Below are 14,244 nucleotides of genomic sequence, written 5' to 3'. Positions count from 1 at the left end.
TCAGGTATGTTCTGCATTGGAATGACATCTTATGTTTTTCATTTGAGGCTAGAATCCAATCCATGTTTTGAATTGTGGAAGGACACTAGGTCCATTTTGAATTAATTAGAGACTGCGACACATTATAAAGGGAGGGAACACATGCATCTTCTGCTTAGGATGATGGTGGGAAGTCCCGGGTGTGTACTGGAGGGAGAAGTGGGGAACATAACGCCATACTGGGTATGAAATAAAGTGCTTTCCGAGTTCTGTCATCTATGAAACGCTTTCATATAGAAACAAAAAACAACCTAACTTGCAATATCCTATGTATATACGGCATAGGGTATTTCATGCTCGATATAATTCATATAAAACAATTTAAAACTAAAGGGGGGGGGCATAACAGCAGTCACAGTTTAGACTTGTCTAACTCTGGCTTCAACAGTCTTTACAAATGTATTTGCTACAGTGTGTGGCTTTCACCATAGATATGTTTCATATATTCTCTGATGTAGTGTTGATGTTTATGTTCTTGCCTTTGAGCCAGGGCATGCAATGGCAAACAGTTTGCAAACTGCAGCAATGCCGGCATCTGTTCCCAAGCCCCAAAGTACAATGCAGATTTCCATTCACGGGTTCTAGAAAGCCATCAAACTCACCTCACCCAAGCTGAATAAAGCAGTTGTTTTCTTTTATTATCAGCTATTTTTCTGTCCATTAAAGTACCCGAATGATCATCATCCAGGTCGCGATATAAAAGGGAGCCAGCCTCGTCATGCAAACAGAAGTGTCCATTTGTTGTGACATAGTAGTCCATTAATAACCTCTTCAAAGGAGACATTTGAAAATTGCATTGAATGCTTCTTGTAAGATCATATCATTGTATAAATAAATGACTTTCTTTTAAAAAACAAATCAATAAATTAATAGTTAAATAGGACATGCAGTGGGGGGGTGGGGCAAAACGGAAACATTCAATAAAAGATGAATTGCGTAGAAGATGCTGATGGAAAGAGTTGATTTTGGTTTGTTGATCGAGGGACGCATGGAGAGGTGTTCTCAAGTGCTGTCAAGGCACCGCAGTGTTCATTGTTCCTCATCCTTGAAGGATTCTTTGCAGGGCTCCACATCTGTTTCATGAGAATAGAAATCCCATTTAAGGGCATAGGGTGGTTTGGAAGCCACCAGCTGTGACGAAGTTTCTGTGTTCAGGTAACTGCCGCTGTCTCACGAACAGACGGGCCAAGATAAATAAATAACTATGCAAACATACACAAGTAAAAATAAATACAACATGGACCTGGAAATAGAACTGCTGTCAAATAGAGCAATTATTACACAGGGGGGAAACAGGGGTATGTTTTCTTTTTGATCAAGTCTTATTTATTATAAAAAATGGATTTTGAGGTCTTTGGCTTGGGCCCGTGCTCTGTACTTTCCATGACTGATGCCAAAAAGACCTCAGCAACGAATGAGCACTGCAGGTATTCAAGATTCAGACGCCCTAGGTTAGTAGTGCAGGGTGGAAGGGTTAGACTCCCCTTCTGGACTCCACAGCAAGTGCACATTTCTTGGGAGGGGGTATGTTTGAACTTGTTTTCCTGGCTGCCAAGATACAATCATCGTAAACAGCTATTTTTGTTATTTTTTGCATAAGAAGAAAATCACACAAAAAAATATGGGGAAAAACTGGGGCGAGAGATCCTTAAAATGAAGGGCTTGGATAGGCAAGCATCCTAGTTGACCTTGTCTTGAAATATATACAGGTTGTTTGTGGCCGCCACTGCTATAATGTTCTCTGAAGGGTGCCAGGCTGTGTGCAAGATTTTTTTACTAAAGTCCAGGCTGTCCACACTAATTTCGTCTTTTCTCCGCTTCCCGCCCATGCACACCTTGCGGGGTTTGAGGATGGCTCGTGGCTTGCTGTTCTCCCGCGACGCTTCCAGGGTGACGTCGCGCTTGGTGTTGCGATCAAACATTCGGAAGAAGTTGTTGTAGGACCCGGTCATAATAACACTGCAAAATACAACAAAAAAAATGCAATGGTGGTGAAAAGCTGGGAAAGGTTGCTCTTCTGTTTTTAGGGCTCACCTAGGCAGCGCTTACGCTGTCTTTTCCAGACATGCTGTACTCAGGATATGGGTATGATGCTGTGCCTATGTTCCACCCATACATTTTATTGGCTCCTTGCAGTGTCTTTTGGAATTCTTTTTATTTCATTGGTTTATTTTGTTAGTAGCCCCACCTTCTTCCTGTTCAGCGCCTCCCTTTCTTCTATTGTTACCTCCAATGAGGACAGCCCCTGTCACATGTATCTTACTTTTCAGGGTTACTTAGAGACCTTTGACCGCACTCTTCTTTTCGTTGGCGTGCCTCTGCTCCTTAATTGTTCTGTTTACTTTCGTTCTGGCAGCTTCATTAGCCATGCCGCCACCCCTCCCACAACACTGCTTGACCACCTCTCCTAGGATGCTGTTCTGTTTACTTCGCTTCTGGCAGCTTCATTTGCTAGGCCCCCACCCTTCCCACAACACTGCTTGACCTTGCTGTTTTTTTTGTTGTTGTTTAATTTACGCTTTCACTTTAACAATGGCGGGTACTCCCCTTTCTTTATGCGCGGTTCGCCGTATTCTGGTTACCAAATATTAACTCTATATTTTTTTAAAGTGTTCCATGCCACACTTTCACTTGAACAATGGCGTCAACATGCCTCTTTTTTATGCATGGTTAGCCGTATTCACATTGTAAAAAATGCAAGTCACTTCACAGGCATCATGAACTTAACTTTTACATGCACAGCACCCACTTTCATATTTGTAACACGGGTGCCACGCTTAGTTTGAGCACGGTGCTCGCTTTTATATTTAGAAAAAAACTATAGATTTTAATTGTTTCAGTGTCTGCTGCTGCTCCAGCTTTTTGTGGGCGGGGGGTTTACCCTCCTCGCTCTATGCCTGCCCCTACCACATCGGTGCCGCCCCCGTGGCCCTCCCTGCCCTGGACTTTCACTTGCCATCTTTGTGGCTCGCTGTGCCTGGGTTCTGGCCTCCGCAGTGCTAAGGAGGCAGTGACCTGCGTTGTACAGACAGTAAACTTCTTTCTGGATGCCATGCTCTAGTGTCGCGCCCCACCTTCTGTAGAAAATCAAAGCTAACACTAACAGGATTCACTTTACTTGTTTGTGATTGTTTGACCCAGCCCGTATGTGTGAAAAGAGAGGTGTTCACAGGAGGCAGGAACAGCAAATTCGGGTGAGGGTTCTTAGCATATGGCTCCGCAGTCTCCAGCTTTATTAAACGTTCTCTTTTCTTCCCGACATCCTCTTTCGCTCTCCTACACAGTTCACTGCTTTTATTCTCTTTATATCTACGTTCTCCAGACACTCCCCGTCTCCTGTCGCAGCACCTCTCCCGCTTGCTTGCTATTTTTTTATAAAATGTTTGCACCATTTAAACAGCCATTCGATTTTTTTTCAACAAGGTGCCACAGTTTCTTATTTGAAAAAAAAAGCATTTGCAATGCAATAGGTCTTGCATTACTGAAAGTTTGAGCTATTGACGATGCAAATAATAATGCAACGCCAATAGCGCAAACTTTCAGTAATGCGAGACCTATTGCACTGCAAATGCTAGTTTAGAAAGTTTCCCAAATCATTTTTTTAGTCCAGGAGTATATATGCTGATGGCAAATAAAAACCACTGGGTAAAATATTGGTGAAATCTGCAAATTAGGCAGCAATTTCGTTAAAAGGAAAGTAAGCTGAACACAGAAATATACAGAAAATTCCATGGCTACCAAGTCACTTTGTTTCAAAGAGACTGATGTAACCTTACACTTCCAGTGAGAGCTCTTCAGCTCTCGCGTGCCTGATGGCCTATCCTCCATCTTGTACTACTCCCTGAGAGTTCTTGCTCCAGTTACCAGGAGCAGCCCGTGCAGATTAATGCGGTGGTGCTGGGTTTGGGGGGGGGGGGGGTTAGGGGGAATTCGACAGACAACCAAGGATTAGGGGCGACGTGTACGTGGCTGAGCGCAAGCCATATTAGGGCGCCTCTCGTTTCTACATCTTTAAAACACTTATAAAGACTAAATAGCAGCATTTAGCAGACATTTCCACAAACTACTGTTTCGTAAGAGAGCTAAATATAATAGGAATGTTAGCGTGGGAAAGACTCAGGTCAGGTGCGTCATAAACTGTATGTTTCACCACATTCTAAAATCGGCCTTCGCTGGTCTTCTCTAGACAAGAAAGGGCCTTCCTTACCTGTCGGATCCATTCCAGACACATTCAAATTTATCGAAAATGCAGTCATTCTCGTAGAGCGAACACAGCTTGCTTCGGAGGTAATCATGTACCTAAGAAAAGAGTCACAAAGACAGGGTAAAAACTCCAGCAACAGCATTCCACAGTTTTCACATCTTTAATTAACATTTTAGGTCTACTAAGCACAATGAAAAAGTCCTACTTCTTCAGGTTTACATTGAGGGGGCCATTTTATAAAATGCTAAAGGAGAGCAGTGTACCAGAGAGTGCTTTCTCACTATTCACATATACTTCTAAGCAAGATGTAGTCAGCGGCTATGATGTTGAGCAGAAAGAGCACTGTATTGTAAGAGTCCCAGTCTGTGGCATCAGCAAATCCCTTGCAATTAAATAGATTAATTCACAATTTTATCTAAAATGTTGATTATTTCAACCCTAGTTCCAAGAAATAATTATACACGTTGTGGGGTGGGCATGGCTGGCTTTGCCCTAGTGGCACCCAGTGTGACAATCTTTGTTGGTGACCCCCGAAACCTCCTTGTCCACTAATTACCTCGCTACCACACTCCACCAGTGCCCCACATCTTTCCGTAGCACCTCTCTCACATACATTTAATATGTTTTATAGCGCTACTCATACCAGTGTAGAGTGTCAGACCACTTTACATCACACACACGTTTTGCAGAGCCTATGAATCATACGAGTGTAAATCAGTCTACAGGAAATGTTACACAAGGCAATGAGGATAAAGGTGTACAACTCACATGTCTTCGATACCAGTAGGCAGTATATTTTAAGACTGTTTGGTCTGGAGAAGCATAAACTCAAGATTTTAAATTTACCACAGTAGTTGGCTTTACTAATATGAATGTATTTCTAGCCAAGTTAATCCCTTTTAGCAAAATTTGGATAATGAAAGACTGGGGGAAAACATAACATTCTAACCTATACCATGCAGTTTGCATGCAACTCTTTGTTTACAGTTTATGCCCCACTGTGCTGTATTAGGGTGTAACTTATGAACTGCAAGTAACAAAAGGATCTCTGTGACAAAAGCAGTAACCTCCTGAGCGAGGCACATAAAATACAATTCGGTTATTTGAGTGGTCTTTGCAGCAGTCATACTAGCCCTCTGTGCTACTTTATTATGAGTGGAAACTGCCAATAGACAGAACTCTGATCTCTGTCCAGCAGGAACATTAATCAGCAGAGCTATCTTGACATATTTGTTTTTGCCTGAAAACTGCTGGACACACTAATAATTCCGCAGCAGGTGCTCTGCAAACCAGTGTTATTTCTAAACATCCACTTTTTCATCCAGCCTTTCATCCTTCCAGACATTCTTTCTTTCACCCACCTATGTAAATTGTGTTTTATCCTTCCATCTTTTCACCCTTGAAACCATCATTTTATCCCTTTGAACCTTTCTTCTTGTCACATTTTCTTCTTTCTTTTCATATGTCCTTCCAGCCCTCTGTTTCTTACCCTTTGAGTGTTTTACTTTCTGGGCCTTCTTTACTATGATTAGCTTCACATCCATGACCTCTGTTATGGTTTGCCTTTACTTTGCTTTTTCTAAGAGCTTTTGTCTTCAAAGCTGCAGACAGAAAAGGCTAATAAATAACTATAATTGTCAACAACACCCATCTTAAGCTGTGAATGTGCCACAATGCCACTGTGGTTCTGCATTTGATGCAATAAAGCCAGAAAAATTGAATCTTACCAGGAAGTCAAGACCTCAGCCATGTTGAAAATAGGAGTAAGTGTGGTGTGTGGCCTTAACACTCCAAATCAAATCCCTCAGGATATGGTATATGTTTACTGTTCTAAAACCTTCTAAAGCCTTGATCATTGCAAAAATGGGACACGTGTTTTCCCATTTAAAAATGTAAGCTGTTCTGCCAATACTTATAGGGACTAATTTTATAAAGGAAGATAGCAAACTCCAAAGACCAGGAAGCTTAACAGCTTGTACAAGAGTGAAAGAGAAGTCTGACATTATGGTGGTTGTCAAATCGAGGTGTGTGGGTGGAGCCAGGACAGCCAAGAAAGGTCCATCCTATAGGTAACCTGTCTTCACTGAGACAGCAAAGCCTTCAACAGTAGGAGTGAGACCTACAGTAGCACACAATTGCTGGATTTCTATGAGAGGTTTCCAAAGGTTACTTAATGTCTTAAGCAGAAAAGTCTTTCCATCAAAGTCTTTTGAGAAAGACCTTCCGCTGTATTCACTAGTTCAATCCCAAAAATAAAAAAACATCCCTCATAAGTGTTTTCCATCCATCATAGTTTTTCCAAGTCCACAAGCCAACCCCAGCATAAGCTCCTGAAGAGAACCCTATTGTAGAACATTGGATAGATACCGTCTTCAGACAACAGTTGCAGGAGACGAGAGAGCAGAATTTTTTTGAAAACTGTGCGCCTCAGTGCAACTATAACTCGACTCACGAAGAAATACCCTCTGTTCCTATGTCCTGGCCTAACCCCGTAAGTCAACAAGACTTTTGCCCTAGTTCCACTACAAATTACCTACAACACATTTTTCTTAATTTTCAGAATTTTTACCTTACAATTACAATGGATTACATGGACTTCAGTGACAATGGTTGCACGCATCAATAGAGAATATTTGAACTATTTTTCTAAATGTTTTCTTTCATTATTGTTTTCAAACTATTTGTGGTACTTCTTTTAGCTGAATACATTTCTCAAAATGTCCAGCCTTACATCCCCAAAACCTCTATATGAGAAAGTCTTTTTTTGGGCCATGCTAGATGTGATGAGAAAGATAATGCAAGGACATCTTGATATCTGTGATACCTTCTGGTCACAGCTGCAGTGGAAGTTTAGCCAAAGCACATAGGAAAATCCTTGATCACTCTCTTCTTATCCTGCAGGGGCAAATCTTGCAAGGGTCCTATATTTGTAAAACCGATTAATCCCTGATCTTGGACATCCAGTCACAAAACATTAGTCCAGCAGGTGTACTCGTTCTCTGCTGTCCTGCTTCCCTAGATTGGTTCATGGCCATATTTGACATCGCTCCTAATTTAAAGGAGTCTCTATCTTTTTCACGGATAATGGTGACACTTCAGATCTTTTTTCTCATTGTATTCCGGATCACTATTTCTCTGTCACCCCTGCTTACTAAGAACCTTTCCATCCCTCTCATATCCCATGCATCAGTCATATCAATAAATATCCTCTTCCCTTCTTTCTTTTTCCTACCTTCTCCCTCCTGGATTCTTCTTCATGTTTGTGTTACCCATACTGGTTTAAATGAACCTCATGTTTTATGAGTAGTGCATAGACAGGAATTCACAACATGCGCTCATGTGCTGTGCAGTACAACAATTGCAGTGTGTGTAGAAGGCCACCTTTACCTGGTATGTCTCAATAGGTCTGTTCTCCATGTTTACGTCCCACACTTTGACCGTGAGATAATCTCTGGTCATTATATATCGCCCGCTGTGGCTGAATTTTACGTCCGAAATGGAGGAGATGATCTCGGAGAAAAAGGATCTATTGCTTGGGTCTTCTGGTTCTTCAAAAACTGGAGAGAAATAAGGTTTTGACATATGTAAGCGTTGATGATTTTAGGAATAGTGCTATAAAACAATTCCAATATTATGAATGGTAAAGAAAAAAATATATTCAGTCTAATTTGAAGTGAAAACACTCTGAGACGGTGCTTCAGTCTATCAATACTTCTGTAATGTAATATGTGACTGCCTCATTACATCTGTGAATAGGTGCCCGAGTGCCTTTGTGGCTTTGCAAGTATTTATATGACAGTCCGACTGGATCTGTGAGTGGATACATAAGTGTCTAAGTGGGTGTCTGAGTGAGTGGGTGCATGAGTATCTGAGTGGATCTGTGAGTGAGTGCATGAGTCTCTCAGTAGGTCTATGACTGGCAGCATGAGTGTCTGAGTGGTTCTGTCAGTGCGTACATGTTCTCTGAGTGCGAATGTGAGTGGGTACATGAGTGTATAACTGACTGGGTGCATAAGACTCCGAGTGGGTCTATGAGTGGCTATGTGGGTGACTCTATGAGTGTGCGAGTGTCTCAGTGGGTCCATGAGTGGATGTATGAATGTCCGAGTGGATCTGTGAGTGTGTGTATGAGTGTGTCAATGGGTCTGTGAGTGAGAGCATAAGTCTGTGAGTGGGTGAGTGAATGGGTGTGAGTGGGTCTGTAAGTGGGTGCGTGACTCTCCGAGTAGGTCTTTGAGTGGGTGCATGAATGCCCAGGTGGGTCTGTGAGTGGGTGTAAGAGTCTCTAAGTGGATATAAAACTGTACGCATAAGTCTATGATTGAGTCTCTAAGTAGGTACATGAGTCTCTGAGTGGGTCGGTAAATGGGTGTGTCACTCTCCGAGTGAGTCTGCAAGTGGGTGCATAAGTACCTGGATGGGTATGTGAGTGTGTGCATGAGTATCTGAGTGGGTGTGTGACTGGATGTATAAGTGTGTGAGTTGGTATTGAGTGGGTTTATGAGTGTCTGAGTTGTGAGTAGATACATAAGTATGTGACAGTGACAGATGAGTGTGTACAAATATATATATTTATTTTTATATTTCTATTCATGATGATCTCACGATAGTTGCAACATACCAAAGATGGTACATGGTGGGCTGCTATGGCGGTCGTGGCATTGTCGTAAATATTGTGCACGAATAAAAAAACAATTTAGACACATAACACAGTATCTCCACCCTGACCACTTATGTTAGCTTTCACACAAATTTTCAGTCCCGGGAACCGTTCCCGGACGATAAAATGGCAGGCGCAACTTTCTGTTCAGGTTGCGTACAGCCAATCAGAGCATTCCCGTTGCTGTGCGCATTCGCGATTCATTGCGAAACCACTGCGAAATCTTCACTGCTAGAGATATATCTATAATTTTCGGCTTAAATTTCGCAAAAACTTCTTGACAGATTTACACCAAATGACAAATCTGCGTAACAACTTCTACCTTTCTGCCAAATTTGGTGTAATTCCGTCCAGCGGTTCGGCTGTAGGTTCGACTACGAGTTCCTATGGGAATTAACCATTACAAATGTATCCTTTTTTCGTGCCCCTATTTATCGGTCCCCACTGCACGGATCACCCCCAAACCTTCATGACACTCAGAACCTGCTTTGACACTTTCTGGGGGAAATGTCATGAAGATTTGTCAAACTATGCAAAAGTTAAATGCTTTTCCTATGGAAACTAGGTCCTAACTATAACTATCTATTGGCAACCGCCAGTGAGATATATATATATATATATATTAAACTCCTTTTCGCAGTTGCTTTCCCTCTGCGCTCAAGAACGGAGTACGGACCACCAATGCGTGCAACTTCAAAATTTTATTCTGCTCGTATACACAACTCCATCAGCATGACGCGTTTCGATCCCTAAGGGGATCTTGATCGCATGACGATGTGTGTGTATACACACATATATATATATACATACACACACATATACACACGATTCCATGTCTATAGGTCAGTAGATTGTGTTGAAGTTGCGTTTTGCACACATACTTATACACAAGCACATACCTATGTATAACCAGTTGCGTTTCCATAGCCACTGAAAGCGCAGGAGACATGCTGGGGTACAAGAGGTGTGGAGAAACAACAGCAGTTACCGAAACCATGGAAGCAGCTGATGGGTTCGCTGCTCTACAAAACTTCGCTTTTCACACAGTATGGGCCTCGCACTCTTAATTCCACCACCCACACAGGAAGAAATGACGGCTGCGCCGACTCTAATTGCTGCGCCGTGTCACCATGGTGACAGGGAGGCAGCGAGTCGGGTTCCTTCATGTTCCATCTGGCTGGTATTCCTCGGCGCTCCCCGAGCGGGGGTTGCCTTCGCCTACAAGCTCAGAACGAGGCCGGGGACTTCTCTAATTGACTAGGCAGCAGACGCACTGACATAATAAACCTTTTCGCCACGTCTACTCCAAGCCACCTTCCTGACTGACATAACCTTCAAGTTTGCATGAACCTTGGTTTCACTCTAGCTGTTTAACGCTTCTCTAGCACGCAAACCTCTTCGATAGGAACACTGTAGTCCCAACCGTCCAATTTGTCAGTAATTACAGCTCAAAATGACGGGGAAAGGTCCTATAATCACAATATTGAAACCAGGTGAAGGAATACCTTTAGGCGGAGGTGTTACGTTTTCCCTTGAATTAAGAATGGCTTCATCTGAGAAATACAGCCCACCGACAACACGTCGATGTCGCTTTGCGAGCTGCATACAGCCAGATTAACCTTTCGAGAATTTACAATTTCTCCATTTAAAAAAAAAAAAAAAACACTCCTTCAAGTTCTTTTGATTTCAGAGATAGTCATCTGGTTAGTGGCTGGGTAGCGAAAAGAACCCATCAAGGCTGCACGCAGGTAGAAAGATGGCTTTTCCCTGCACCTCGAGGATGGGCGCGCGACTAATGAACGCAGCCACGTCAGGAATTTGCGGGCACCGTGCTCAGAGGGATTGTTTGTTTGAATTAACGACGTTCATGTCTTTGGGCAGTGCATCCAACCTCACCGGAGTTCAGTATCACGGTAACAAAGAAGGCCTGGAGTACCCCTGTGACTGACAACCCCACAAAACCGGGAGGATGTTTCTTGCGGCGAAAACAGGCTCAACCTTTCGAATAGTCAGCGGGAATTGTGGTGACCGGCAGCTTGTAAAAAAATAAAAAAGGAAATAAATGCAATAATCACTCCCAGCTGGGCTGTGAGTACTGTCAAAATATGCATCGGCCTGTTGGCTCGACATTTAGAGGTTTGCACTCAATAAGTCGCCCGCTTCAGGAGGCAATTCATGTCTTCAACTTTTCCAGTATATTTAACAAGACAGCTAACAACACGCATGAAACACTTCAGGGTTTAGAAATTAATAACCACTGTTTTTTCCCCTTCGCAGTAATAACGCCAAACCACAGTTCACGATTCACACAGACACAACCAATTACACAACATGGCTTTTTCCCAATGCACCATAAACAACCCATAAGATGCTGATGGCACAGAGACTGGGGTCCTGGGAACCAATGCAGTTTTTTTTTGCTTGCATTATGGTCCCTAGTGGAGTCCTAAGCACAACCAGAAGAACAGCAACTCCCTAAGTGAACAGGAGGAAAAGTGTACATTAGGATACTTAGGAGGATCTTTTAATATGGTTCTGACAAGAATTCCCATAAGAAACTGGTGTAAATTGATAGGATTGTAACTAAGCCATAAGCAGTGATACCAACTCATAGAAAATCCATTGTCGAACAAACCTAGAAAAATCCATGGACGAGCAAATTCATTAAGACTTGTGCCTGGCAGGAAATTGACATAGCAATATCATATAAGAATTCCCAGTGCAGTACCAGAGAAATATTATATACAAGTGGTTGAGGTGGCTTGATTGATCATTTGAAAAAGTCTGTTCAAACAAAGAAGGGACAAAAAAAATGAAAAAAGAAAGAGCTTGCCCACTCTTAGGTTCATTAGCTAAGTATATACACCCCGGTCATTTCTTCTCTAAGAGATGTTGCTCACTGCCAACTCAAAAGGTTGTTACCTTTCTCTCATAATGGCCGTGTCCTGTACATGCTGCCTAGATACATGGATAGAATCTGTGAAAAAAATATTTGTTGTAAGCTCAGCAGATTCAAGAATGCTAAGGTCTGGATGAGCATATTATTGAGATCGAGGTGGAAATACATTTATAACGCATGCAGTAACAGAAAGAGGAATAGGTTGTTGGCAGAATCAGAGAGCGCTACATAGGAGAGAATTTGTGGTAGAATTCCTCTTCCTCTAAAGAAGACTCTGACACGCTACGTGAGAACGAGCAACGTTGCGTCCGACAACTTAATTCCGCTGTTTATTCAGATATGCAGGCAGTGTTTGCAGTAGTGAAATAAAGTCTGTGATGTGGCTCATGATGATAGACAAGCGTGTAGAATGCTTAGCTTGGCAGAAAGATGCAGTGCCTAGCTCTCAAGACACCATGGCAACGGACTGTAGGATGATACCTCCATCATCACCTAATAACGGCCAATCACTCGGTTGGAGTTGACAAGGAGGAGCATGTTGGGCAAAGGTTGCCGCTCCTCATGGCCTCCTTTGGGACCACAGGACGTCTTCGCAGGTTGAAAATGGTTGATGGTTGGATTGAGAAAATGCTGTCCAGAATTCACAGGCGGGGGGAAAAAGGTAATCATGGTACACAGACAATTTCGTCTGCTCCAAATTTCCTAGGTATTAGGTGTGCCTGCCTGACTCCCCCTGGGGAGACCGCCAGCAAAATGTAATTTCAAATTTGTCCTGTCAGGGTTTATTACATGCACTGGGAAGCCAATCCCTGTTATGAAAGGCACAGTACTGAAAGAGCTGGTAAGCCGCTTGTCCCACAACAACATATTGCAGCATTAGTACTATCTAAAAATCATTCTCCATTGATAGGGTGACCAAGTGACCCGGATTTGCAGGGACGAGTCCGGTTTGTACTGACAAACTCCCTTAGTTTAGGAAATATCCTGTTTTTCAGAGGATCAACTGAACACAGAGTGAAAGGCGCAAGACTTTGTGTGTTATAGTGCAGAATTAGTTATCACCCCATAGCAGAACTCAGTTTAGCTAACACAGAAGACAATGTGTTTAAAAGTTCTACTTAATTCCTTGTGGTGCCACACTGTCTGTGTTGGTAAGCACAGACAGTCAGTTAAGTCATTTATGCCGCTCGGTGGATACAAAATTCTGCTTCAATGTTTGTGGAATGTCCTTATTTTTGGATTTCAAAATCTGGTTAACTGGTCTGCTGGTAAAGAACGGCAGATTCTTGTTTTACACAGCACTTCATTAGAATGTGGTCTACCCTGGAAGTAGTAAGCATTTTGTGTTTGTTGGAAAAATCTTCTCCAATTGAGCCGCATCGTGTTTGGCAGAATTTGATAGACTGCCATTGCCTGACTATATTCATCTGTTTGCGACAGATCTTACATTCTATTACAGCAGGAAATTACAAGGCAAATCTTTTAATGGGAAACAGGATGCTTTCACAGTAGGTCCATTGCAGTGCTAACGTTTACGCAGGATGGCTCTACATCTGCCCATTTCGATGCAGGATGCAGCCAGATGTTTGTTCCAAAAGGTCACAATATTTTGAATGACTTATAGATGTTGCTTTCATCTTGGAGGCAGAAAGGCCCGGTCCGTGGATGGCTTTGTAGATAATGTGCATTCCACAAGACTTGATTCTTCAGCTAATCCCACAGAGGATTGAATTAGCTCTGGTCCAGCATCCAGAACGGTTGATGCGTTGCATCTTCAGTGCAGTACATCCTTCTGTGATGCCAAGTGTTGCACTTTCTGTAGTGCAGCTGGACGTGGTCAGTGGACCAGGGTCCCATGCTAACATAAGGACTCAAAGTTACTATGTGCATGCACTGCTGAAATAGCTATTCTTTTTGCTTACCAATAAGATGCAGACAAGGTGGATTCAAATCCTTTTGTTGGAGACATTTGGGGGGTCTATGACCCCCTTTCGTATGCAGTGAGACAGCTAGGAATATCTCCTTACTGGGGGGGGGGGGGGGGGGAGGAGGATGACCGCTTTCTCTGCACTTCTGCATTTGCTTTGCTGAGACTCCTGGAGCTGGATGTTTGGTTGGTAGAGTTAACCATGGCAGAACCTGATGTAATTTACACAGTGCAAGAATCACTATTCTGGTGTTCATCAGGAAACATGTCCCGAAGAGGCTACGTGACGGTGTCTAAAAGACAATGAAAAGCATGGTCCATGGGGATGAAAGGTTTTTATGGTGTTACATGTAGGCTACATCAGATGCAAACAACATTCTGGAGTCTCCGGAGGAACCGCTTTTGTTCCAGGGTGTTGAATGGCGCAAGGAGGACCAGGACTTCTGGCGCTTCCAATATGACAAGGGGCTGACCTTCCAAGATCAGTGCATCCAGCTGACTGACGGCATAGGTGC

At 42.8% G+C, this 14,244-nt stretch overlaps 1 protein-coding gene across 4 annotated transcripts in view; it reads right to left on the bottom strand.

The window, feature by feature from the left end:
• Positions 1-652: 652 nt before the first annotated feature.
• The window catches only part of PPP2R2B (protein phosphatase 2 regulatory subunit Bbeta), a 554,389-nt gene continuing 540,797 nt past the window's right edge, over positions 653-14,244 (bottom strand). For all 4 annotated transcript variants that reach the window (XM_085618101.1, XM_085618102.1, XM_085618103.1 and 1 more), the window contains 3 exons: positions 7,631-7,800; positions 4,247-4,338; positions 653-1,998 (listed from right to left, as the gene is read on the bottom strand). In XM_085618101.1, coding sequence (XP_085474227.1) covers positions 1,719-1,998; positions 4,247-4,338; positions 7,631-7,800 — 542 coding nt within the window. In that variant the 3' untranslated portion in view covers positions 653-1,718. The remainder of the gene's footprint in view (positions 1,999-4,246; positions 4,339-7,630; positions 7,801-14,244) is intronic.

The sequence above is a fragment of the Triturus cristatus genome, chromosome 7, assembly GCF_964204655.1.
Source record: "Triturus cristatus chromosome 7, aTriCri1.1, whole genome shotgun sequence".
Taxonomy (NCBI): Eukaryota; Metazoa; Chordata; class Amphibia; order Caudata; family Salamandridae; genus Triturus; species Triturus cristatus.
Note: the sequence above shows the minus strand (reverse complement) of the source record. Positions and strands in the feature narration are given on the sequence as shown.